At 41.1% G+C, this 27,880-nt stretch overlaps 1 protein-coding gene across 1 annotated transcript; it reads right to left on the reverse strand.

The window, feature by feature from the left end:
* Positions 1-18,813: 18,813 nt before the first annotated feature.
* LOC103371869 (tetratricopeptide repeat protein 27-like) lies at positions 18,814-27,025 on the reverse strand (the record flags this gene model as incomplete). Its single annotated transcript, XM_008301337.1, has 4 exons — positions 18,814-19,191; positions 20,878-20,978; positions 25,558-25,669; positions 26,828-27,025. Coding segments are annotated over 4 exons (537 nt in total), but the record flags the coding sequence as incomplete, so codon positions are not given.
* Between the last annotated feature and the right edge of the window lie 855 nt (positions 27,026-27,880).

Raw genomic sequence — 27,880 nt, forward strand, 5'->3', positions numbered from 1 at the left:
CCAGGCGGGCCTCTGTAAGGTGATACTGACTTCCACTTTAAATGAGTCAACTGTGGAACATAGAAGCAGACTGGCTTTATTCCACAAATATCACAGCAGAAGGAGTCCTCCTCAGCAGGTGGCAGCCATGGAGGCCCAGTAGTAAATATTTTTATTGTTTTTGTTCTATACTGAGTCATGTTAACGTCGTCATGGTAACACTGGTCTTTTCTCTTTATAATGTTTTGTCTGCAGTAATAGAATGTGGGTCCATTATCAATAATACAATGCCGGTACATACCCTTATGTAAAGTCCTCCAGCCATTTGTGTCCATATGTAAATTCTTCATGTCATATGTCTACATATAATCCATCCATTATCTATACACCGCTTAATCCTCACAAGGGTCACAGGGGGCTGGAGTCCCAGCCGACTTAAGGTGAAGGCAGGGGACACCCTGGACAGGTCACCAGTCTATCACAGGGCCACACTTAGAGACAGACAACCAAACACACTCACATTCACACCTACAGACAATTTAGAATCACCAATTAACCTCAACATGTCTTTGGACTGTGTGGGAGGAAGCTGGAGAACCCAGAGAGAACCCACGCTGCACGGGGAGAACATGCAAATTCCACCTCTACATAATCATAGGTAAATTCATCATGCCTTGTCCATCGTGTTTATTACTTCATTGCACTTTTGTAATTCCTGTCCTGCTTCTGCCATTCATCATCTGTATCCAGCTGCTGCAACATGGAAATGTCCCTGGTGAGGGATCATATCACTTATCTTATCTTATCTGTATGTTAAAACCCTGAGGCTACAACCTTAGACTATGTTCGGGGCAGTTCCATCAGCACAGTACTAAGCAGCAGTCTAATGTGTCTGCAGTTGAGGATCCTGCAGTTTCCGGATTGCAGGAGAAAACTGCATTTCTAGGATCCTTGTCATTCGTGATCGAAATTGGATAACTAAGGAAGTACCTCAACCTTATGACCCCTGACCACCTCTAATATAACTAGAAATGATGTCTGACAAATGCAGTCCCTGAACTATGGATTCTCTGCTGCACACACACTGTTTTGACCTTTCAGTGCCAAAAACTGCAGTTCCCCAAAGGGCCACTTGAGGCTGGCTCCAAAAGTCAGTCCATCCCCACAGACCCCCAAAGTTAAAACGAACAACTTTAACAGCAGAAATAAACTTGTTTACAGCCTGCTGCAAAAAGTAGTTTTAACCTCTATGGCTAATTTTTCCATTTACCGAGGTAAATTTTGAAATAACATACCTGTTTAAATATCATTAAGGCAGAAAGTTATGCAAAATTAAGGGTGTGGTCGCTTACAGTGACAGGTGGGTGCTGATATAGGAACAGTCCATGGCTCAGAGATGTCTGCATGGCCCGCCTCAGCTCCACCTCTTTGCTCATTTTTGGATTAGCTGGGAGATAGTGGGAGTCAGGGTCTGCCAGAAAGGCAACAGTCAGCTTCAGAACCACTCATCAGTAAACCTATGGTTTTGGTGACAGAGGGTTTGTCTGTCGATGCCATTTGCAAACAATAATATGAATCATTCATCAAAAAATCAAAAAAATTCAATTCAATTCAGTTTTGTTTGTATAGCACAGTTTACAACATATGTCATCACATAACGCTGAACATAGTAAGGTATAGACCTTACAAATTTAATAAAAACAATAATGATCATAACAACAATAAACAAAATCAAAAGATAAAGGTTCCAAACCCAAAAAATTGGGACCCAAACGATAACATCTGAAGCACAAGCCGTGATAACATCATCTGTGGGAGAGTCTTATTTGACAGGGAAAAATCATGGACTCAGTAAGGGTTTTGCAAAAGGTTCTTGTCTGCAAACATGAAGGCTGTTGTATTGCATTTCTTTAAACCAATCACAATCATCTTGGGTGGGCCTAAGAACGGGATGCACTGAAAGTGTTCCTCAAAATAGTGACAGGGAATTGTTTTGGTGAAACATTTGTATGTAGGGAGGCGAGCACTGTCATTAAATGGATATTTCACAGTAGCAGGGCTGCCTTACTGCACGAGCCAAATCCTCTGCAAAGCTTGAAATTTCCAGCAGGGAAGGTTTCTGCCTGGAGGTTGTCGCTGCTGTTTATTGTAGTTAAAGATAACACTTAGATAGCAAGGACAAAACAGTGTGAAATACACAGCCAACGGCAGGTTTATACTCACAGTTTACATCTGGTAAGTGAAGCTAGGCTTTTCCTGATTAAGATTCATGGTTAAAAATTAAATACACAAACAAATAGACAATGCATAATGTGCTATAGTTCTAGTGCATGTTGGTTGAAATGTGAGCTGGCTTGCATAGCAGCCTGGGTTTGAAACCACAAAGCATACATTTCCTCGTGAAAAATCAGGAATTAGGTGAACGCCGCATGGGGTCACACTTAGGCTGACTTTAGGACTCTGAACAATCACAGCCCTCCTTCACTTAAATGTCATTAATCACAGTGGGGATGCCAACGTAGGCTCTGCATTGCAGGGTCATCAGGCAAAACAGCTTCACCTGACTCTACTTTGCAATGATAACTCCCAAATGTTGCCTGTTAAACTTTTATTGTGAATCAACTTTTCTGTGGAACAATCCCAGCTCTCTGCACTTGGCAGCATGTCTACAAAGAAAACGTTTCAGGCTCGTTTTTCAGTCGTCTGTCTCCTACGTCTCAGAGAACAGAAACACTCCACTTTACTGCTCTGCGTGTTATTAATCCAGCTGTCTGCACATGCAGCATAATACTTCTGATTTTCTCTCATGCACATAAATGTGACCTGAAGCATATCTTTACACATAATGTTTGTATTCCTGTGCTTTGTGTGCGTAACGATAGATCTCCATAAAGTAGGAGACCTACAGCTCAGTCCTTCATTCCATCCTGTGTAGACACACACTGATGCAGCATCAAAGCTGCTGTCCTGCTAACACTGTACCTTCATATTAATGAATTTAATATTTTAGTATGTGATGAAAACAAACCAATTATATGCAATAAATCTGTTATGAATTGTCAAATGTTACTGTGTTTTTGAGATGGAATGTGGTATAAATTTTAGAGGTGGGGAAATTGCATATTAAATTTAAATCTTGTTGAATCCCTTTTAATCCTGGGGTCTTCAGTGGGCATATATTTCTACTGTATTCTTAACAAGTTTGTTATTGTTATTATTTCTAATAATTATGCTAATTTTGCATTACTCATATTGCAGTGGGGTTTTTTTTCTTCTCCACTACATGTAGAATTTTTTTCGATTTGATCTCATGGTGGTGCTGTTGTCTCAGTGTTTAGATGAATAATACAGACACAGTGATGAAGAAGCTTGTTTTATCGGCTTGTTTATTGTCACAGTAGCATGCTTAGGAATGTGCGCAAATGTAAGCACAACTCTGACCATGCTTACGCACATAAATAGCGGTAGAATAGTGAAACTACAAATAGAAAGCATTCAGGGATTTTGACCACATTCCAGCGTGAGGTTGGAGACATATGCAGCATGTCCCAGCCACCACTGAGCAGGATCATGCCAGCAGTGTTGGATGCCATAACTCCCCTGACCCCAGCCTACATCGGGTTCCCTTACAGCCATCACCAACGAGCCCAAATCAAACAGGGACTTCACGCTATTGCTGGATTCCCAAACATAAGTGGAGCCATAGACAGCACCCACATCACAATCAAAGCAGCATCACTAAACAAATTTAATTATGTCAATAGAAAAGGGTTTCATTCAATCAACGTTCAGCTAATTTGCGATGCACATTTGTTGCTATTAAATGTTGTTGCCCGGTGGCCTGGAGGAACGCACGACTCATTTATTGTGCGTCTCCAAGCGGGAGCTGTTGAAGATGGCTGGCTTATTGGTGAGTGTTACAGAGTGTGGAAATGTTTTAGCTGGACTTAGTGTGGTTATGAAAACATCTCATCTGTAGTGATCAGGGTGATCCACTGGGTGAATGTTGGGTAGTAATTTGTCCTCCTCCAGCTGCATCATTTCTCTTTTATGGTCTGTCACATATTTTTTGACACTGAACTTAACGTCAAACCACTTTTTTCTTCTTTTTTTTTTTTTGCTTGTGATCTCTCCTCTGACCCAACAGAAATACCTGCGGTGTTACTGTATATGTTGTTTAATGACCAGTTGAGACTAACGTCTCTTTAGGAGGTTTAATGTAATATCACTCCGTGAATACAGACATGTGATTCTCAGGCTCACTTTTACAACTTCCTGTCTCGTTGCACATACTCACCTCTGAACCAGCAATTATCTGGCCTCATATCACTGTGCAGCATTAACTAGTCGCTGTTATACTTATGTAGCCCTGTGATAGACTGGTGACCTGACTCAGGGTGTCCCCTGCCTTCACCCTGAGTCAGCTGGGATAGGCCGGGAGAAGCCAGATGATCTCACAGAAACCTTACTGTCCTGGAAAACGTTGACCTCCAGCTGCTGTGGCCACAGCTGCAGAAAAGAAAAAAAGATACACTGACTTGTTAAAACTGACTGAGGATCTTAAAGTCTTTAATTTTTCTGCAAGGGGCTTTAGAGTGGACTGCAAGGTGGCTCAGTGGTTAACACCATCGCCTCGCAGCTAGAAGGCCCCTGGTCCCTGGACACCGGGATCTTTCTCCGTGGAGTTTGCATGTTCTCCCTGTGCAGAGTGGGTTCTCTCCAGGTTCTCCAGCTTCCTCCCACAGTCCAAAAAACATGTTGAGGTTAACTGATGATTCCAAATTGTCCGTAGGTGTGAATGTGAGTGTGCTTGGTTGTCTGTCTCTAAGTGGTGACCTGTGACAGACTGGTGACCTGTCCAGGGTGTCCCCTGCCTTCACCCTGAGTCAGCTGGGATATGCTTCAGCCCCCTTGTGACCCTAGCGAGGATTAAGCGGTGTATAGATAATGGATGGATGGATGGATGGATGGATGGATGGATGGGCTTTAGAGTCACTTTTCATGTTTTTCTGACTTACTTTAGAGATTCCCTGTCATAGCATCGAAAGAAACATACAGAAAAACACAGCAGTAGACAAAAATGCAGAATTTCCAATAGTCAGAGTGTCACAATAGAATCTTTAGATGAAGAGACAGTCTTTAAAGTCAGTGGAGCTGCTGCTGCTGCAATGTGGCCAGCAGTACAACCTTTGGGTAATTTGATGCTGGCAGCCTCCAGGCACATTAGTCAACATAAGCCCCTGCATGAAGCTACAAGGCGGCATATCATGTCTACTGAAAATGCTCGAGGCGCTGCGTTGACATGAAACCGTTTCATTGACAATATTTACAGGGCAGCTGTGGCTCAGGTGCTGGTGCAGATTGTCCACTAATCAGAGGGCAGTTTGAATTCCAGCATTTCCACATACCAAAGCCCTTGACCAAGACACAGAACCCAGAGTTGGTCCTGAAGACAACCTAGTGCCTCGCATGGCAGCTATTATGTGTGTGTGTTTGAATTAGAAACATTGTAGAGTCATTAAAAGACACTATGATAAGACCATTATATATATATATATACGTTGTCTTATTTAACACATCTTGTTTTCCTTTGAAAATAAAATTTTAATTACATGTAAAGTTCATTTTAGCTGAGAGCATGACTAGTGAGCTTCATCAGGTTGATGACTTCACTGTTTAGTCGATATTCCAATGCTTTGTTAAAATCCTGAAGCTTACCTTGCAAGTGCAGGAATTACCATATTGTTCTGTACTTTCAACAGAATTATATTAGCACTACAGGCTACGGAATACCTTAAACAAGACACAGAACATCAAGAATCTTTTCTCTGCAACTTTTAGGCTTGTATGTGTAAGTTTCATGAAAAAAAGAATTAATAGTGCTCCTGGGTCCTGTAGTGCATCAAATAACCTGACACATTCCATGGAGCAACGTGAATATCAGCAGACACACATCTGTTTTGGAAAAATTCCATGCACGTAGCTGTCTGACAGGTGAACTGGTGTAAATTCAGATATATGTCTGAATTTTAACATTTGGTATGAACTCCTTATGTACACATGTAGGATCTCATGAATATGGTCCAACTGCTGGGACTCAGGTCAGAAACACTAGAACTGAAATAAAGTAGCGAGGGCGCTGTATAAATTTAACATTTGAAACTTACCATGTGTGCATGTGTGTTGAAAAGGGCCAGATTCCAAAAGGACACTGGCTTACTGAATATAAATCTGTTGCTTTAAACACTGAAATAAAAATAATGATTGTTTGCTTACAGAGACCTGAGGTTTGGGACAATGTGTGTATTTTTTCCACAGGATTCTGGATGCAAGTGATAGCTCATAGTGTTTTTCACATTGACCTCATGATAATAATATTTTATCACTGTTACAATAAAAAAATACAAGCTCAATGCAGAAGAATCACACTATTGTCACAGTAACAGCATCTGTGAGTCAGGTATGGTGCAAAACAGCGTTTCTTTATTAGAGGGTTTTGATGACAGCAACTCTGCAAATGACTCTCCCTCTGATGAGACCATGTTTTTTGTGCCATTCATATGTCAGATCATTTAAAAGCATAGCCACAGCATGACGGAACCATTCAGTCTGTATCAGATAACATACACAGATAATATGCACTCTGTCACAATAGTAAAGTTATGCTACACTCACATCCCAAGAGATGTCGGGGAATTTCATATAGTTACGTAAGCCCTGCTGCTATGAACATACAGAGCAAATCTCCAACACAGGAATCCAGTGAATTTCATAAAGTTTGCACTCTCCCTGACTGAATGCCTTCAGCTACTGCGGCCATGGCTGAAGAAAAGGAAGGAGGTACTACAACTCCTAAAAGCTGATCGATACTCTAAAAGTCTCTTATTTGTCCAGAATTGGAATCACTTTGGCTGAAAAACCTCCAGAAAAATGCTGGGCATGTTAAATTAGGACTGTTTCCTGCAGTGTTGTGCAGTAATGTTGTTTGTTACTAATTCCAGCAACACTGTAGTACTTTGGCATTTCTCCCTGTGATGTAGAGTTAGAGAAGTAAGCATCCATCAAAAGAGAAGCAACACTGGTAATTCTCAAGTTATCCTTTTTAAGCATCAGTTGGTTTGCTCATGTTAGAAACTGGTATGTATGCATTCAGAAGTTACCTTTTTTCAAATTGTGTGAACTTGTGTGTACAGCTAAACGCTTCTGGATGGTGAATAAATCCTTCCATATGGTTGAACGGCCTGTTCATCCTCTTGTCTCTTTGTACAAGTGTTAAATACAAGCTGTAAAGTGTGTTTGTGAAGGATTAGTTTAAAGGCAGCTGACAGAACTGTGATGAGCAACAAAAGTAATGTATTGCCTAATTCATTACTGTTTTCAAGTAGCGTTTTACACATTGATGGCCAAATCACTGCTTAATTGATTTTCACTACGACCGTAGGATTTACATCTGGTCAGGGAGAGGTGCATCTGGGCTTCAGACCAGCTTCTCCTCAACAACCATTTTTAAACTGGCTGCGTACCAACCAGACCGAGACCAGTGTTCCAGCCAACATCCCACTGACAGACCCGGCTCAGCGGTTTACTATATCAGCTTGATTGTGTAGACACGGGAAATAACGAATGGGCATCTTAATGAGCAGAACTGTTGTAGCAGTAACACTGACGTTATGACAAACTGTGTCAACTACATACTTGTTGACGTGTCTACAGTACACTCAAGTGCTGATTGGATGACTTTCCTCATCTTCAGGACAGAATTATGTGATAAAACTAGAATCCAGCAATGTACAGTAATGTGGTTATGGGTAGCTGTGGCTCAGCTGGTAGAGCGGCTGTCCTCATCGCAAGGTTGGTGGTTTGATCCCCCCCTCGACAGTGTCCTTGGGCAAGACACTGAACTGAAGTTACTGGCAGTGGCAGGCAATCCTTGCATGGCAGCCCTGTTGCCATTGGTGTATGAATGTGTGTGTGAATGGGTAAATGAGAAACACACTGTATAGCGCTTTGAGTACCAATATATAGGTGCAGATCATTTACCTTTTACAGTTTAAAAAAAAACATATTGTGCATCTACAGCTATCACAATGATAAGATTCAAGAGATATCTGAAACAAAGCACTTTTGACTGACAGGTCTCAATAAATGGTTTGTTTCACTGTCGTACCTTAATGTTTACATGTACACACACATACAGCAGCAATGAATAGTTTGAACACGTGCTCATTCTAAGGCTTGTCTTTGTTTTCACTATGTTCTACATTGTAGGACAAAATGGAAGAGATCACATCTGTAGAATAACAAATACACAGTCATGGAAAAAATTGTTATTAGACCACCCTTGTTATCTTCAATTTCTTCTTCATTTTAATGCCTGGTAAATGTACCTTTAGTTGTACCAGGCATTAAAATGAACAAGAAATTAAAGAAAACAAGAGTAGTCTAATCATTTTTCCCATGACTATAGATTAATGTAGAAAACTTTTTTTTTTTTTAAAGAGACATATGTTTACATTTTGTTTCTAGATCCTTGCTTGTGTTGTATCTGCTCCCAGATGTACGTTGCTTTGGATAAAAGCATGAAATTGTACAATTGTAGTTTTTTTTAAAGGCAGCCTCCTTTTACTTTGAGTAAGATTTTTTTTTTCCTTTTTATTCTCTGACCACCTTTGTGAAGTTGTCACCTGGAGTTTGTCCAACAGTCCTAAAGGAGTTCTCACATATGGTGACCACTTGTTGGCTGATTTTGCTTCACTCTGCTGTCTAGCTCATCTTAAACCATCTCAGCTGTGTTTAGGTGGGTCATTACGGATTTTGGTCATCCAATGCAGCACTGTATCACTGTGCTTCTTGGTCAAACAGCCTTTACAGAACCTTACAGAGGAATCATGTTCTTGCTCATGATGCAGCTCTGAAGTGCATTTTTAACAGATAAAAGCTACTTGCTCATATTTAAGGTAGAGTCTGTGATTCTGGAGAAAGATCTTTGATATTTAGCACATTTAGAAAGTTCACTGATGCAGGCGTACATCTCTGTTGCCCCCACTGCCACCTTTCCTCCATCTCTTGTCCCTTTCCCTCTGACTTGTGAACAAGCCCGAGCATCTACAAGACACACTTTTATACTGTTGTGTGCATTGGGCCAAGTCAGTTTGATTCCTGTCTACAGAGCAGGGCCTGTGTGCAAACACCTTGTCTTGGTGAACACTTTGAACAAACAGTTAGCAGAGTAGGTGGAGATATTCACTAGATTTGACAAAAACTGTAGTGGATTAGAATTGCTGACTCCACCCTAAATCCCAGCAAATAGAACAGATTTCCTCTGCAACCGAAATGCCAACTTCTTTTTGGTAAGCTTTTCCCATTTTCCACCACCACATGCCACTAAATAGGAATAATTGTGGGTGTATCATGGCTTACAATGGCAATGTACTGATTCCACATAAATCTCTTTTCATCACCCACTCTGGTTTCTTTAATCAACTGTTGTATCTGATCTGTGGTGACGTGTACTTGTCAAGGTTGCGTGATGTTTCATCACATTTAAACAAAAATTATTTCTCCACAAAGAGTCTGAGTGGAAAACGACTTTTGGTTGGTCTGATGTTTACATATATGACCCTGCTGCCAGATTTGGTCCTGTGAAGTGTGATGGTAGGCAGAACATAGAGACAGACTGTGTAACTGCTTCCTTGGTTTAAAAAGAAAAAAAAAAAAGGCGGGGGGAGGCAAAAGGAGTTGTTCATCAAATTTGTGGGGAAAGACAGAAGGCTCTGAGGAGGGCTGCAGCCATGATGTGTAATCATAGATGATGCAGTGTTTTAAAATCTGGGCACAGTTCACTCATTCAGTCAGCCGAGGTCATCCACACAGAGACAGCTTCCATCAAGAATAAACATGTTAGAAACATAGTGTAGGAAGGACAAATTTGGAAACACAAAAATGTGTATTTATATGAAAAAAAGAAAAAAGTTATTTTTCCGTGATGCAGACCTCATACTTGTGTGTTGAAATGGGTACAATGAGCAACAGGATCTGGAGGGTGGGATGAAGATCTGCGGGTATCTGCCACTGCCAAGACCAGGATTTTGTTCACTGCTGTGGTAGATGCTGCAGTGGTGACTCCCTTTGGTTGTTAGACATGATACAGGCTAAAAATTGCCATGAAAACCAAATTCAGCAGCAAAATGTGTCATTTCTAATGACATCGTTTACATGGGTTTTATCAAATCAACCAAATCAAATCAAGTTTATTGTCATTTTGCTGTACGTACATGGTAGTACAGGCAAGATGAGAGAGCGTTTCTTCAGGATCATTTAATTTTTAGTGGAATGCACATCTGGGATAGGCAAGACACTAAACGTTCACTCTCGCTGTCTCCTGAAGGGGCCGCTGCATCTATGCGCGGCGCCATCATGTTGAACATGGTGAACCTCATCAGGTCCTGGTAGGTCTTCAGGGACACAAAGACACACACGATGGTGTGACGATGGTGAAGCCACAGATGCTGCCCAGAGCGAGCTGTCTGTCTGTCTGTCTGCCCAGAATAATGTCATCTCCTCCAGCTGTATGTCCGTCTGGGATGTTGTCATAGAGCCATGTTTCTATAAAAGCAAACACACAGCAGTCTTTCCACTGTCTGCAGGTTTCTCCCAGCAAATGTAGCTCGTCCAGCTTGTTGTCATGGGGGCAGACATTGGGGAGTAGGAGCGACGGTACTGCTGGTCTGGAGGGGTTAGCCTTTATCCTAGCATGGATCCCGGCTCTCTTCCTCCTCCTTTGTTTACATTTGCACCGTTTGTGCTTCCTTCTCTCTCGGGTAACTGCCAGCATAGTCTCCGATAGGACTCCGTGTTGGCGCAGCATGTCCAAATCACAACCGATCGCCGCAATTCCAGCGCCGTTCACTGTCCTGATGCCCAGCAAAGTCTCCCGGGCACAAGTTTTGCGGAATGAATGTCTGGGAAAGGCACTCAAAACGCTCTGGCAGGACAATTGCTGATCAACTGAACAACTAATGTTGTCCTTATGGTGAAGCATGGTGGTGGCAGCATCATGTTAGGAGGAGGTCACTCAGCACAGGACAGGGAGACCGGTTAGAAATGAAGGGATGATGAGCGTGGCCAAATAACCGACTATCTTTGACTGACCAAGCCAAAACCCAGACATAAACCTCTTAGAACACCTGTGGAGAAGCCTGAAGATGGAAATTCATGTAATATTATAAAAATATGTTTCCCTTTGTATTAAAAAAAAACAAAACATAAAAGGTGATAAAATGCCTGTTTCTCTATTCTTCTGCTGACCGTATGTGGCCAAAACGTATAAAATAAGGCTGGTTTAAAGTCAGATTAACATTGCCAGTTTTCCTGAACTGATGTGCTATACAAATACAAAGATACACATTGAAAGCCACACTCAAGTGCAGGCAGAAGTGAGTTTGTGTCCAAGGTACCACATATATATTTAACATGTCAGATATTGGATTGCTGTGCCATAACAAATTAGCTACATGGTAAGTCGTGTTCAAAATCTTACCGGTACGATGTGATCACTTCGGTCAGTTTTCCATTATACATGTTTAAAGGTGGAGAATGTGATTCTAACACTTCTTGTCAGATTCAGTGATTATCTCCTCACAGTCCACCAGATGTCCATTCTGTGTGCACTGAATAAAAATCCCTGGCTCTGCGAACGGAAAACAAATGACTTGGACTGATGCACACAACAGTATTTCAATGTGTCCTGTGCATGTGAATGTTCATGCAAGGTAAGGGAGGAAGGGATGGGAAGGAGTGTGAAGGAAAATGGAGGCAGTGGAGGCAAGAGCACTGGCAAGTCCACCTTTAATGAAAAGAACGTGATGAAGGGATGACCTATCAGGCTGTTTGCTTAATACAATTTCAGTGCTCTAGACACTGGCTTGTAGTACATATATGACATGTTAGAATTACAGATTGTATATTGTACAAAAGATTGTAACAGGTTGTTTTTTGCCATCAATAAGTGGTTTCTGCATTTGCTTGTTTTGAGAGGAATTTTTGGTGTAGGCTGGTCAATTTAGACGTCAACTGGGTCGAGTGGAAGCATGCTTACCCCTCCCTCTGAAGGAAACGGAGTGAACAGAGAGGCAGACACAGATAACACTAAGCTACACTGTGTGGTTTAGCTTTATCCTTACAACGCGGCATATAGGTATCTGCCTGGTGTAACATAAAGTTACACTGATTATCAAAATCAGAACAGAATCTTCTTTACATGTTCTTGGTTAATTGGAATTATTTGCAAGGACAAGTTGAAGAGAGTTTGAAAAAATCAATACCAGCAACAACATATTTCTTTGGAAAACTTGATGTGGTGCATCTCTGTCAGTAAATCTTTACAAACATTGAACATGTTAATCAGAGCTACCAAAGCCTGAGGACATTAAACAAATCCCTGGCAATAAATCCATTTTTACATGGGAATCTGTACAAACTAAAGTAGCCTCCCTCCAACATTAACGAACATGTGATGTAATGGGAGTTTTGTGAGTGGTGACATCAGTTTCAGAGGCCCCGCTGAGGAATACCAGGAATTCTGGGAGAGTGAGTCTGAGGCAGAACAAGCAAACTTGTGTTTTCTCCTATTAAAGCTGTCCTCTGGGTGATGACAGAACAGCAACAAATCACTCTTATGGGGTTTATCTAAGAATAGCATTAGGGAAATTTACAGTCGTATTAAGAAGATTAGTCACCAGCGCTGACTGATCCTGTGTCTGTGAGTGTGATATAATGTAGTGATGAATGAATGATTCAGAGCCTGAATGGGTCATTATTTCTTGCCATTTTTATCCTATGACTGCTGTGTGAGGCTGGAAATGTAGACTTAATGCCCCCTAACCTGAGTGTTAGCTCATATAGTTTGCTATGCAGGCATCTGCAGCAGTGACAAGAGAGACAAACACTGACCAGAGCCTGAAACTATTAATACTAAATTCAGTACCTATATGTTGCACATTGTCATAGCATTCCCATTCCTCACATGATAAGAGCCATATCATCCATGAACAGTGGCTTCATAAATAGCATTCATGTATTCCTATCTGAAACAAGTCCTTTCCATCCTTATCAGTCTGTGACAATAACTTTTACTTTCAAAGCAGCGGCAGACGCTCTGGGCGCTGTGATTAAATGGCCCAGGCGAAATAAAATACAACCTCCATTATAGTGAAAAAACAAGAGAGATAAAAACCCAGAGCAATGTCAAGGTCATCTTCCTGCTGGTTGAGGAAACAAATTGGAGGGAAGATTGCGGGATCCTCCCTATACTAACTGCAGGGCAACAGGAAGAGTGGGTGTGTGCTCACCATCACTGGATGAATGGGGAAATGATCTCTCAGAACATCAGTGCATGGCCTCCGGGTTTTATAGCGTTTTAAAACTCACAGCACACAAGGTGGAGGTTGTGTTCAAGAACTCAGAGTACTAAACTCTAAAATGGTACAGAGTGTTCAAAACGACAACATCTGCCAGAGACAGTCGGGTCGATTTAGATTCCAAGTCTTTGAAAGTAGCATCTGGGGAAAGTGATGTCTGTGTTACTGTTGTTTTCTGTTTTCCCTGTTGTGGAAATTCTCCTCATAGAGTATGATTGAGAGCTCTATTTGAAGGAGTAACTTGTCTGTTTAGGGTTAGGGATAGGCCTGTGAGCATAAAAAAACACAGGCGTTTGAGCAGTGGTGCCACAACCGACTTCAGGACTCTATTGCGAACGTTTTGATGTTCCTTGAAGAGCTGCTAGATCTCTCTGGAAGGGGCTCTGCTTCTACACAATTTAAAGTTTATTTGACAGCTATATCTGTCTGTCTTGTTCGATGGTGTGATGCCACCCGCTCATCCTCTTGCCATGTGTTTCCTAGAAACAGATTCGCCGGCTGAGGCCCGTGGTTAATTCCAGTTTCCCTTCATGGGATTTATCTGAATGTATACTGAGTCTATAGGTATGCTTTTTTTTTTTTTTTTAGATGAGATTGCTCTGCTTTTCACTTTGTGGCAGGCAATGTTCATGTCTTGCTTTTTTGCACCCAGTTCTCCTTTCATGGCTCCATGGCTACATCACGCCCAAGTGTAGCATTTTTACCTAAGGCCATCAGTGCAGCCCATAGCCGTATGGCATTTGAGCTCTCAAGCTGTTGCCACCTCCTTTTACATCCGACAAGCACAGCAGGTTGCATTCATTGCATCGTGTGTGCCCCATGTACCTACATCGACTACACTCGTCACTGTAGGAACATATGCTATAAGAAGATCACTAGTGACCTTCACCATGCTGTCTCTGTTCTACGATTCATTCTAAATCCTGACTAAAACTCTTCAAACAAACTACTTCTGCGCAGAGGGTCACATAATTGGCTTGCAACAAAGATTCAAGAATTTTAGAAATAAAAGGGAGGTTGGATATGGGCCCCCCCGCGACCCTAATGAGGATTAAGCGGTGTATAGATAATGGATGGATGGTTGGATATGGGCCTATCGTTTGCTAAAACACTTGGATCCAGAGTAGGCTTTTTGGGAGGTGGTTTTATTGTAGCAACCTTAAAAGCCAACCTATGTAGCCTGTTAAGAAAGTTGATGATATTTAATACTGCTGTGTTAAAGGAAAGATTCAGCAAACATGTTGCTGAATGGATAATCGATGTGAGCTCTGAGAGATTTACAACAGAGAAGCAGTCCAAATATAAACCTGGTCCTATGGATGCATCCAGAGCTGCTGCACCTAAAGACATGTTCATGATTTTATTTTGTTTTTATTTATTTGCCTAATATTCAAAACTTTATTCATGAAAAAAAAAAAGTCATGAACTCTTCACTACTGTGGGCTAAAGGAACACAAGGCTCCATAGAGCGGTGACTCTTTGTCAGCCTGGCTACAGTGCTGAAGAAAACCTGGGGTTGTTCTTGTTTTCCTCAAATGAAGATGAATAATATGCAGTTCTTGTCCGATTAATCTTTCCAGGCAAGACGAAATTCTTCTGAATTTGTGGAACCACTGTCTTTCCAGTCTTCTTGAATTCTGTTTCCAGATGCACAGCTGTTGACTATACCATGGAACTATTTTATTCTAATTTATAGGCTAAGTTTTCAATGGGGAAACAATACGAATTGATGAACGCAGTAAAGCTGCAGTTCTACCAACAAGATTATCCACCTGTGTGGGACTAAGATTAGAGGAACTGCTCTCTGTTGTGTTGTCTTTGAAGTCAATAATAGTGGAACCATTTCCTTTTATTTAGTTACTGCATCATTGGATAAACATCAGCTGTAATGGAAGTCTTTGGTAGGTGTTCCATAGTCCATTATTGTAAATTCAAATGTTATTAAAATGATCAGACAGAACACAGTTTTGTTTAAAAACAGTAAGATGTTCGATGTCTATGCCATATGTCAAAACAAGATCAATGGTTAAAACTATGAGTTGGTTTACGGACAGTTTGGGAGAAGCCAACTGAGTCTAACGATGAACTAAATGCAGAGTTAAGGCTGTTGTTCTCAGCATCTACGTGGATATTAAAGTCACCCACTAAAATGACCTTATTTCCACTGAGACTAAATCAGCTGAGAACTCTGAGAATTCAGATAGAAACTGAGAATAGGCGCCGGTGGCTGATATACCACAACTAACACAACTGGTCTTTGTGCTTTCCAATTCAAGTGTGTGAGACTAAGACTAAGGCTTTCAAACGAATTATAACTAAGTTTTGGTCTCTGGTTGATTAATAGGTTTGAGTGGAAGATTGCTGCCACTCCCCCCCCCTCTGTCTGTACTTCTAGGTACATGAACATTAATCTGACTGGGGGGAGTTGATTCATTTAGACTAACGTGTTCTTCATGCTGCAGCCAGGTTTCAGTCAGAAACATTCAGTCAACATCATGATCTGTTATCAGATCATTAACTAAAAGATTTTGTGGATGACAGAGATTTAATATTTAGTAGTCCATATTTCATTGTCCTGTTTTCAGGTCTGATAAAGTTTCATTAATTTGAATGAGGTTGTTATGAACAGCCCCTCTCCTGTAAATTTAAGATTTATATAATCTGGGCGGTCAGGGGGCAGATACAGGCGCTATAGGATGCTGACAGGGTGACAGTCTAACTCCCCCATGCTCACTGCTAACCGCTGCAGCTAGCTGGTCATCTCCCCACATTTGTGTTTTGATTTTATCGTTTGGATGTGACAGCCCTTTGGTGGCTCATTCTGTCCTTTCTGCTGGGTCTACCATGCACAAGAGTGCTGCAGGCCTTGGTGACTGCTCTGCAGGGTGTGTGCACATGTCCCGTACTATATTTTGGGGCGGCTGTGGCTCAGGTGGTAGAGCTCAGAAGGTCCACCTTGTAACCTGTGTCATGGTCGTTGTGTCCTTGGGTAAGACGCTTCACCTTCCTTGCCTGGTGTGAAAGTGTATGAATGGATGGTTTGAGGTGGTGGTCGGAGGCGCAGAATGGCAGCCACGCCTCTATCAGTCTGGCCCAGGGCAGCTGTGGCTACAATCATAGCTACCACCACCAAATGAACGTGTATGAATGAATAATTGACAGTGCACAGTGTCTTTGAGTGCACTATATAAATCTGATCTATTATTATTGTTATTATTATAATATATTGTACTAAGTCAATCAACTTAAAGGGAGAGAAATGTTATGTCTACAACTAACTGCTCCCTGAAGCAGAGGAACGAGGTACAACACCTGGTTGGCTCAGCAGCTGGGCTCAGTGTAGAGCGGCTTTGGATGACTGATGACAGGAATTTATATGTGCAGGCAGGACCTAACGTCTGTCATCACAGATTCATCCATTATATATACACACCGCTTAATCCTCACTAGGGTCACAGGGGGCTGGAGTCTATCCCAGCTGACTTAAAGCGAAGGCAGGGGACACCCTGGACAGGTCACCAGTCTATCACAAGGCCACACTTAGAGACAGACAACCAAGCACACTCACAATCACACCTACAGACAATTTAGAATCACTAATTAACCTCAACATGTTTTTCGAATGGATCGAATAATAGCCAGAATGGCAAAAACTCAGCCAATGATCAGCTCAGGGAGATCAAAGATGGTCTGAAGTTACCTGTGAGTACTGTGACAGTTAGAAGACGCTTGTGTGAGGCTAAGCTATTGGCAAGAAGCCCCCACAAACTCCCACTGTTAAAAAAAAGACGTGCTGAAGAGGATACAATATGCCAAAGAACATATTGACTGGCCTAAAGAGAAATGGAGAAACATTTTGTGGACTGATGAAAGTCATATTGTTCTTTTTGGGTCCAAGGGCCGCAGACAGTTCGTCAGACGAACCCCAAACACTGAATTTAAACCACAGTACACTCTGAAGACCGTGAAGCATGGTGGTGGAAGCATCATGATATGGGGCTGGGTCTCTTACTGTGGTGTCTGGCCTATTTATCGCATACCAGGGATCATGGATCAATTTGCTTATATCAAAATACTTAAAGAGGTCGTGCTGCCTTATGCTGAAGAGGAAATGCCCTTGAAATGGATGTTTCAACAAGACAACGACCGCAAACACATCAGTTAGCGAGCAGCATCTTGGTTCCAGACAAACAAAATCAGGGTTATGGAGTGGCCAGTCCAATCCTGGGACCTTAATCCAAGAGAAAACTTACGGGGTGACATCAAAAATGCTGTGTCTGAGGCAAAACCAAGAAATGCAGAGGAACTGTGGAAGGCTGTCAAATCATCCTGGGCTGGAATACCTGTTCACAGGTGCCAGAAGGTGGTCGACTCCATGCAGCACAATGTCAAGCAGTTCTCAAAAACAGTGGCTATGCAACTAAATATTAGTTTAGTGATTCACAGCAATGCTAGTTTGTTGAGTAAATATATGAGTTTGTAATGAAACATGCAGACACTGCTATTTTTTAAACAGCAAATATCATTTTTTCCTTCATTTGCTATAAAGTAATTAAAATACTGACACATTTTTCTTCATGTTTTGATCTTAAATATAATGTGCAGTGTTCCCAATGAATGGAAATAAAAGTATAAGGATTTTGAGCTTTACTTTTAAAAAACACGATTATTTTGAACATAACTGTAGATCATCTGCCTTAAAGGCGTGAACAGAGGTGTCTTCAGTCAGTTCATGATGGGCCTGATATCTCGTACTGTATGTGTTGTACCTCGAACAGAAGTTATAGATATGACATTTTGTTCTTTTTCAGCAAATGGGAAAAGTTTCCAGTATTTCTAACTTGTAAATACAAGACAGACGCTGGCATGAACAGTTTTTCCCCACTTGGTTGTTTGTAATTATTATTTAAATGATATGAAGCTGCTCTTCTGATTTGAGAGGGGTAAGGAATTTTTTTTCTGTTCTTTTTGTTTTGCAGACATGGTGTGAATGCAGCATTGACTTGATGTAATGAGACATCGTAGGAAAGCAGAAGTACTAATTGCTGTCACAGAATCTGCATCCTGAAGTAATTTAAAGACTGCAAACACGACAAAAAGGTACGTTTTACTCTTGCTATTTACCTGTAAATGGGGCCTGAGGTGCATTTTTCCATTTCAAGTCTATTTTCCTGCATTAAAATGCTTGACTGCAGTGATTGAGCTCTGAGTGATGTACAGCTAAACCCTGTTCCTTAATGCCTCGACACAGACGGAGTAACACAGCTTTGCTAGAATGACGCTCAGGCTACACCTTCTGATGCAGCTTCAAAATTTGACACCTCTAACTTTGTTCCTCAAGCAGTTACTAAGAATGAAGGTTATTTTATGATGTCAGTCACATTTCTTCAGCATGAAAAGGATTACGAAGCAAACATTTTGATTTTTAAACATTTTACTGCTTAATGTCAGATAGTCATTGTTTACCTTCCAATGTAGACATAAAGGTATAAAAACATCATGATTACAAAGTGAGTCCTTTGGCTTTCCTTTTCTACTTTAACTCTTGATTTGATGGAATTTATTAGGGTGATGTCTGGAAATGTAGAGTCTCTGTCTGACTCTGGTCAGTCCTTATTACGGACAAGCTATTTTTTGTCCCAGAAAGGAGATGCTTCTGTGAGGACGGTCACTGCGACTGGTTACGCAGCTTCCCACTCAGCTCCTGCAGCTCAGTGATGAGTTGCTCCAGAGTAGCGACCCCGTCCTGCAGCTCGGTGTGGATCTGACCTGTAGCCACGTCGGTGTGCATTTGCTGGAAGACAAAAATACTAATGAGATAAAATAAAGACATAATGTACAGGGCTGGAACCAAAGAACCGAATATCTGAATATTCCATCATTGTGCTGGTATCCAGACAGCAATTTTAATCTCCAAATATTCGTCTGTCTCTTTCTTTTAATAGGCCTATTTTTGGTGTCCAAAGAGTTCAATATGTAGTAGCTAGATGACAGTACTGACTCACAGCTAAAGCTAGCAGACAGTAAAATATAGCAAAAATAACCGCTCTATACTTACCAGGTCACATAAATATCTTTAGGATTTTCATTAAAATTTGTTGACATGTAGCAAAGAGCAGCAGCTTCTGCATTTCTGACTTCAGCTAACAGGAACATCTTCATGTCTTTATGCACTGCTACAGCGAGACCTTGTTCAGAATGATGACTTGAACGCTGTTGTGACCTGGTAAAGATTTTGTGTCAGGCTTCATGCTGACAGCACCAGCTGGATGCGCTGTGTGACCATCTGCTGCCACCGTCACTTAGTGAGGAAAGACAAAAAGCAGAGGAGGTTTGTAGTAGAGCTGTGAAGCACACACAATGTTCTAATTCCAGCCACTGTACGATTATCAAGCCAGGAAGAAGCTGAAATGTGCTGCCTACACTGAATGCTCTGCTGGCACTTGTACTGTGCTCAAACATACTGATTATCGATTGAGTGTTTCAGGCAAATGATCATGGACAGGTAAAGGACACGGGCAAACCAATATGCTACGTAGCAGTGATAACAAACCATGCCAGTTAAAGCACTAAATCCTGAAGAAATATTATTATTATTATTGCCTTCAGCTACAATCTCAGAGACTTTTGAAAAAGTGCACTGCCTAAATGGTAATGATGTACATTGTTCTCAAGTTGTAGCTCTGCTATATTCATTTTAAAATAAAACCTACAAGTTGCCTTCGGTGTGGTGGCAATTTTTTCCCAAGGTATTAAAAATGGAATCAAACCTCAGTATTTTTCAAGAGGGCTGCCTTGGGCCTGGGATCCCTGCAGGACCTGACACAAATCTCGCGGCAGCAGGCGGATTTTAACTTTAATAAACAAACTGCTGGTCTTGGCGTGAGCCACAACCAAAAGGATGAAGTCAACAAACGAAGTCAGAAAAAAGATTAAAGTGTGTTTTACAATACAAAGGCAAAGCAAGGCCACTCTGATGTGTATACATTTCAGAGGTGTTGCTGACACAGACGGCAATAAACTGGATTTTTTTGTACAAACTTGGCTCAACTCTGCCTCCTCTGGCTTGAAGCAGCACCAGCTCTGTTCTCTCAGGTCAAACTAAGCTGTTCGAAAAGATAAAGCGCGTCTTCCTGCACATATTAAACAAGACACTGTCAAGAAATGTACGTAATATTTATGTCCTGCCGTTGACCAACTAATTCTATGAATGTAGTTGTACTTTGGATACTGACTGATATGAATTTCTTTATTCTTACTACACAGTTAAATAATGTGTTTTCCGTGCAGCATGACAGAGGACATAAAATACATGGAACGGTATATTGTGCGAGCAGGAAGGTTTGCAGGAGCACCAGCAGGATTATGAAACAGCTCCATACTGTACTGAGGTTAGAAATTCCAGTATTGTGACCACACTGGTATGAGGTTTCCACATTATTGTTGAGCTCCTGGGTCTGTGTGTTACTGAGGACTGTACCTTGGCTTTGGTGGCCAGACTCCTTAGGCTGAGGCGGGTGGTGGAGAGCATCTGAAGAGCTTCTGATGGATTACTCTTCTTCTCACTGCAACTGACTGTCACTGACAGGCAGAGACAGAAAAAATTAGAGGGTGGATAAAGAAAACTTCTGCACTTGAAAAGTAATATTTTGAATGGACTAATTGGATTTGCTCCAGAGAATGTGTCCATGGGGATGTTGTCACGTTTACTTGAGAGAAAGTTCTTAGAGAACAGCTGGTAGAACCCCAATGATCAAGCCTGGGGATCCTGACAAATAGTGGGCAGAGATATTAAGGGGTAAAGTCAAAAAAACAAAAGACCTTTAACCATGAGAGGATGTTCTGAAACCACATATGCCACTGATGAAAGAAGCCTACTGTAGCTAATCTGTATTGTAGGCAAAATGTTGTTGTGCTGGAAAAATGAAAGACTCATAAATAGTTACAGATTAAGTTTCTGTACAACAAACTGATTCAAAAACTAATCTGCTCATCTCCAAACTTAAATAACTTCACGTGGCAGCAGCTCGAGCACTGATAGGTCATGTGGCTCCCGTGTTACCCTCCTCCATCACACTCTTTTACAGGTCACCAAACTCGACCTCTCCCACACATGGAAGGAAAAGTGTCTGTTTCCTGTGTCCTGCCTGGCAGCACCGCTCGTCTCTGTCCCAGCTGTAACTGTAAAGGTCAACCTGTGGTGATTTATAAAGGCTGCTCCCTCCTGCTCTGCTTCGTCTGTTCTTTGCTTTCTTTTGGAGCTTCGTCATTTGTGTGGGTGCAGCCTCCACACCCGAGCTAAGGTCAGTGGAATGTGTAGTCCAGGGTGGAGATAGAGACACTGACACACTCATCTTTGTGCTCAAACGCCACTATAGTGTGTTTGTGTTATTTCAACACTGTATACTGAGACTGAACCTGTTGCTGAGCTTTCAACAGTGTCAGGACGTGAAGGAACCTTTTGCAAACATGTGTACGACATAATGTTTTGAATTTATGGTTAGTGGCTTCTCTTGAGCTTCTCACTGTATCACACTCTGCATACAGCCAATGGAGGAGAGCAGGTGAGGAAAAAGAAGTGCATGTTGCATTCAAAATATCCTATCACAGATACACAAGACTTATTCTTTAAGTCAAAGAATAATAAAGCCATATAGCAGCCATACAATTGAAGGAATATGTGTAGTTAACACAACTGTGTACAGGTACACAAAGTACATATAATTGCTTCAGAAAGTAGCCAGACCCATTCACTTTCACACTAATTTGTGATGGAAATTTAATCTTAAAGTGAAAAAATCTCATCAATCTACATTCAGTAGGCTACAATGTAGAGTGACAACATTTGGGGGGATTATTTTTTGCACCCTTATTTCAGTACTTTGCAGAAGCTACTTTTGCAGCAGTTACAGCTTCCAGTCTTGTTGTATCTCTTCGGGCTTTGTACACTTGCATTTGCCGTGCAGCTTTATCAGTTTATCCCATCCTTCCTGACAGACCCTATCAGGCTCTGTCAGACTGAATGATCTGCCATCTGAAGGTTTCTCCACAGATTTAATATAATGTTTATGTCTGGGATACTAGACACTCCAGTGTTGGCTGTTTGCTTTGAGTCAATGCTGCGCTGAAAGGTGAACTGTCATCCTAGTCAAAGGTCTCTGCACACTGGAGCAGTTTTGTATTTGGTTGCATTCATCCTTCTCTCAGCTCGTACCAATCTGCTTGTCCCAGGAAACATGAAGCATGATGCTGCCACCCCCATGCTTCACCATACAAATGGTAGTAGCAGGTGATGAGCAGTGCCTAGTGTTCAAGACACATAGTGCTTAGAGTTCTGCCCATAAAGCTTCTCTTTTCTCATGTCAGACCAGAGATTCTTTTTCCTTTTGATCTCAGAGTCATTTAACCCTTTCATCTGGGTGGTGGTCTCATTCAGATGTTTTCCAAAACTAAACCTTTGGCAGCAGATTCTGGCACATTCCTGCACTCCTCACTGCAAGTGAGAAGCCATGACTGACTCAACTGCGACCAAGAGTCACCTGACAAAAACAAATCTGTGAATATTAAGCTGAGCTGTGTTTTCACAGAGCACATAACAGACATGTATTGGAAACAAATTAGAGACTGAGAGGACAATAAAACATAGTCAATCAATAACTAAATACAGCATGGCTCCAAAACGGTACACAAGTTGTTGGAAGATACATTCAGCAAAAAAATGGTGAAACATCTTCCTGGCATTGATGTGCAGAGTAGTGTGAAAACATCTTGTTTGTAAATGTTGCAAAAATGTAAATAATTAAAAACCTAAAGTATGTGAAGCTGCTATTTTCCCAATGTTGGTAACACCAGGTTTTGTCATTTATTGTAATAAAAATAATCAAAGAAACAAATTTTTTTTTTTTGGTAAATAATTTATGTCATTATAATTGTTTCAGGCAGCACAGAAGACATTTTCAAGTTCCCTCTACTGCCAGCCACAGTCACACTGTATCCATAGAGGTGCAGAATTTCTATGGATGAACCCACAGTCAGTAAACATGTAACAGGAGCAAGAAGTGGCAGAAAACTGCTTCTGGCTCAGATCGTTAAATACATTTGATGATGCTGTAGAAAAATAATCGTAGACTTTTAATGTGCATATGCACCGTACAGCTACTTTGCTGGTATTCTAAGGTAAAACAGATGTCCAAATGCATATTTTTTGAATGAACGCAGGAATGCTGCAAACATCGATCTTCTAGACAGAAGAGCTTCTCTTGTTGTGTCTCATATTTCAGTGTAACTTTACATAGTAACTGCTAACAGAGCCTGTGTTGTTGTATATCTTGAAAATCTACGACAGCTTTAGGGGCCTGCAGTGGAGATGAAGCTGAACCATTTGCCTTTTGATTGGACAGTTTGACTTGGCCTTGTGAAGTGACAATCCAGTCAGATTCATGTGTAAAGACAGGGTCACAATTCTTCTGGTAATTTCAGTGTCACACATGGTGTGGGACACACTGTGGGAACACTGGGAACGTTCTGCTTTGTTTCTGTACATGTTTAAAAAGGCACTTCTTTTTCAACACATTTTTACAAATAAAAATCACTTCTACTTCTTTTAATATTAATTTCTTATAAACATTTATTTTACAGGTTCACAAAGAATGATTTAAAGCTCATTCATTTGTGAACAACACAATACAAGTTTTAAGTATTACTGAACCTAATTTGAGGCCATCTGCATCAAAATGTACTGTTAAAAAACTGGTATTGTCTGTCAGCAGTGTTGTCTGGGTTTTTGTCCACACATTTCCACCCAGAATGCAACATAAAACTCGGACAGTTCGGTGAGTAATTCATGTTCGAGGTGGCTGAGATGCAGCAGAGATGAGAAGTGAGCTTCAGACACCTGAGGTCACTTGTTTCTAACTCCACTGAACTTTTCAAACTTCCAGTCTCCCATTTAATGTGAAAACAGTTGAGAGAATGGCTCAGGGTTGTTGTTCCTAAAACTAGACTGAGCTGTTTATCTGCACTCAAAAAACATCCATTCTGGTGACCCAAAAGCTTCGCAAAGAATTTGCCATCAGTGAATAAATGAGGCAGCAGCTCAACAGAGTTATCATGGAGACAAACAACCTTAACTTGTCATATTAGTTAGTTTAGCAGATTAGCAGAAAGTACTTCCTGATTCTAACAGAATAAATGCATTCAGTGTGACTAAGCTACCTTAGTGCATCTTTGAACCCCTTTTCACATTGTAGATTGGCTTATTATATAATTTTTTACATAAATGCTAATAGTATGTCCAGAACAAAAACCCCCTCAGACTTCATTCCAGCAGCGTGTTTCACTGTGGGTTTGATTACACACAAACCTTCTGTTACAGTAACCAACACAGCCACTGCCACTATTCTGATCAGAGACTGCTGACCAAGAAACAGAGCAGGATCTGAAATATTTCTTATTATTTCTTCCTTATTACATGTCAGAATATCTTGTATTTTTAAATATTTTCAAAATCAAATTTTCCAAATATTTCTATGGTTACGTTAAAATCTGACAGATTCTCCATGTGGTCTCAGACTTTTGGATCCCTCTGTACATAGTTCCTACTTATAAATAATACAAATGTAGTACTAGTTTCAATTCTCAAGAAAGCTGGATGAACAAGTTTCCTTGCAGATATCTTTGTATCTTTGCAGATGCTGCATTTTCCCGCTTGCAGTCCCTAAAGATAGCAAGACACCTTACAACAGCATTAATATGAGAAACCTTGTAGGGTTGCATACAAAAATATTATGCGTGAAAAATGGTTTGTGTGTGTATCTGTGCACCAAGTACGTGAGCTCAACGAAAATGAGCGTTTCATATACAAGGCCTGAGAGCAGAAGGCTGGACGGTTGTACATGCCAGCTGACAGACGGAGCAAACACATCTCCAGCAGGCAGTATTACTAGTCTTTTCATCTGGCTCCTGACTGCCTCTCCCATGTTTCATTCAGCTGTGTGTGTTGCTGTAATGAAAACATCTGGGGATTGTGGAGATTAACAACTAAACTGGAATCAGAGACGCATCTCTTTTATCATCTCTCCATCCTTTGACCTCCGCTACCCTTCTGAGAAACGTACACTGTGTGGATGACGGTGTGTACACAGCTGGGTGCCGTTCTCACCTTCTCCCATATGGATGCCTCTTTTGATCACCTCCTTGAAGAGAGCAGGTTCTTTCTCCCAGCCGCCGGTCTGAACGTCACAGCGATGGGCCTTGGACAGGAACTGCAGTGCCTGGAAAAAAATGTTCTATTAGCTGACATGTGCTTAAGTTAAATGCAGTCCTGGCTTTTGTTCTTGATTTTTTATTGAACTGCCCTTGTCTTTGTACTCTGTGGTTTTGTGGCTGTCTGGTTCAGCTGATGACATGATTCAAGCAGCCTGGTGACACAACATGAGTGTGCTCTACAGTTACAGAGCTACTTGTGAGGTCATCGTATTAGATTTTTCCAAAAACATTTTTATCAAACGGTTTTGCCAAATTCTGTAAAATCGTAAAGATTCAGTTCAGATAAAGTTCAAAACTATTCCGTTTGCACCTGTTGGGGACCCACCGACATCTTACAGACATATAGCTGAGGGTGGGCAGCTATGTGGACTATGTTGTAGGAAAATACCAACTCTCAAGTGTAGTTTTACTGATGCTGCTACTTTCCTTGGCATTTATATCAAGCAAAATATATTTTTTGTAATTTAGGAATTTTTTACAATAATATAGACCTCCCAAAGTCTGGTAAAGTGAAGCAGATGTTTTCTTCTAACAACCTGAGATCACTACACAGTAGGTCAAATAAAGCTGCTTTAGCTCACATTTCATGACATTTCACTGCAACAATTAATCAGTTAATTAATTATGGAACTATTAAATTTAAATCTCCAACTATTTTGATAACTGATTAAACGGTATGAGAAATTATAAATAAAAACAGTCATGTAAATTCTGAGTCCGACTTCTTAAACTTCTTTATTCACTCCTCTGTGACAGCAAACTAAATATCTTTGGATGGATGACAAAACAAGACATTTGCCATCTCTGGCTTTGAAATACACAGATCAACATTTTCTCCAATTTCTGAGTAGTTTTATGGTCATTTTATAGAACAAGCGACTAATTGAATTATCTAGAAAACATTTCACAGATTAATCAGCAAAGAAAACAGTTGTAGCTCTATTTACATTGTAATAGCATATAAATGTGTGTATATCTGCGGACTGTCTTGTCGTGTTGTAAAGTAATAAGTGAACCCCAACTCTCTGTTTCCCAGTTCCTCCACTCTGCTGATCCATTCTTACTGACCTCATGACACGCAAATGAACTATTATGTACATCATGCCCATAGTGCTGGTTGATGCATGTTTGGGTTAAAAACATGTCGTGTGAGTGTTGGGCACCTTTTCGTTGTCCTCTGGGTTGGAGCTGTGGCCTCCACCGTACAGCAGTGCGTACTGTCGCCATATCTCTGCGTCACTGCTGTGGCGGGAACTGATCCGACCAAAGAGCTCCTTCAGTTTGGACTGGAGGGCTCCTGCCTGCTGCCCCTCGCTGTCCGTCAAGTTTTCAACAACTGCCCTGACCAGGATCTTTAGAATCTGCCATTGCAAGAAAAAGGACAGAAATACAAGTTCAGTAAAGATTTAACATTCTAGCTGATGTAGTAGTTTCAAAAGCAGTATTGTTATACACCACTAAAAACTCAAACAAAAGAGAGGTTGGATTGAACATAACTGGTTAGTGGGAAATGTGCTTTGGACTTTTACACTCATTGTAACATTGGTATGAGACAGCCAATTATTACCATCACGGTCTCTGTGGTTTATGGAATTTGTTCAATTCAATTCAGTTTTATTTCTATTTACAACATATGCCATCTCATAGGACTTCACATAGTAAGGTAAGACCGTACACATTTTAAACACAGAAACCCAATAAATCCAAAGTTTCCTTTGCTTTGCTTTGGAGCAAGCAATCAGCGACAGTGGGAAGGAACAGAATATTTATGCCAATCGACCACATTAATGACACACTAATGTAGACACAAGTCAACAATAAATCACACAAAGGGGGGATGACAAGCTGGCTGGTCTTGGTCTTTTCTTCTCGTTGGTTTTGGAGAAGTGAAACACAATCTCCACAACAATGTTTAAAAAAACTGAAGACCGTTTGAGGTTAATCATTGCTACTCTTTGCAGCAGTAGTTTTCCCAGCAGCACAGCAGTGAGACCAGAAATACCACCAGTTTCCAAAGGTACTCTTTCAGGTTGTCCTGTTGTCTTTCTGCTTCTGCCTTCGTTCTCAGAGCCTGAGTTACATCTTGCATTTGATTTTGCCCCTCATCTATATGGTTCCAATAAATACGGCCATCACACAATGACAGTTCTTGTAATGGTTTTTGCAGAGCTGCAGGGACCTTGCAATGGTTGCTGCAATATTCATTGCTTCTATGT

The sequence above is a fragment of the Stegastes partitus genome, unplaced genomic scaffold (genome assembly GCF_000690725.1).
Source record: "Stegastes partitus isolate 25-593 unplaced genomic scaffold, Stegastes_partitus-1.0.2 Scaffold1661, whole genome shotgun sequence".
In the NCBI taxonomy this organism is placed as follows: Eukaryota; Metazoa; Chordata; class Actinopteri; family Pomacentridae; genus Stegastes; species Stegastes partitus.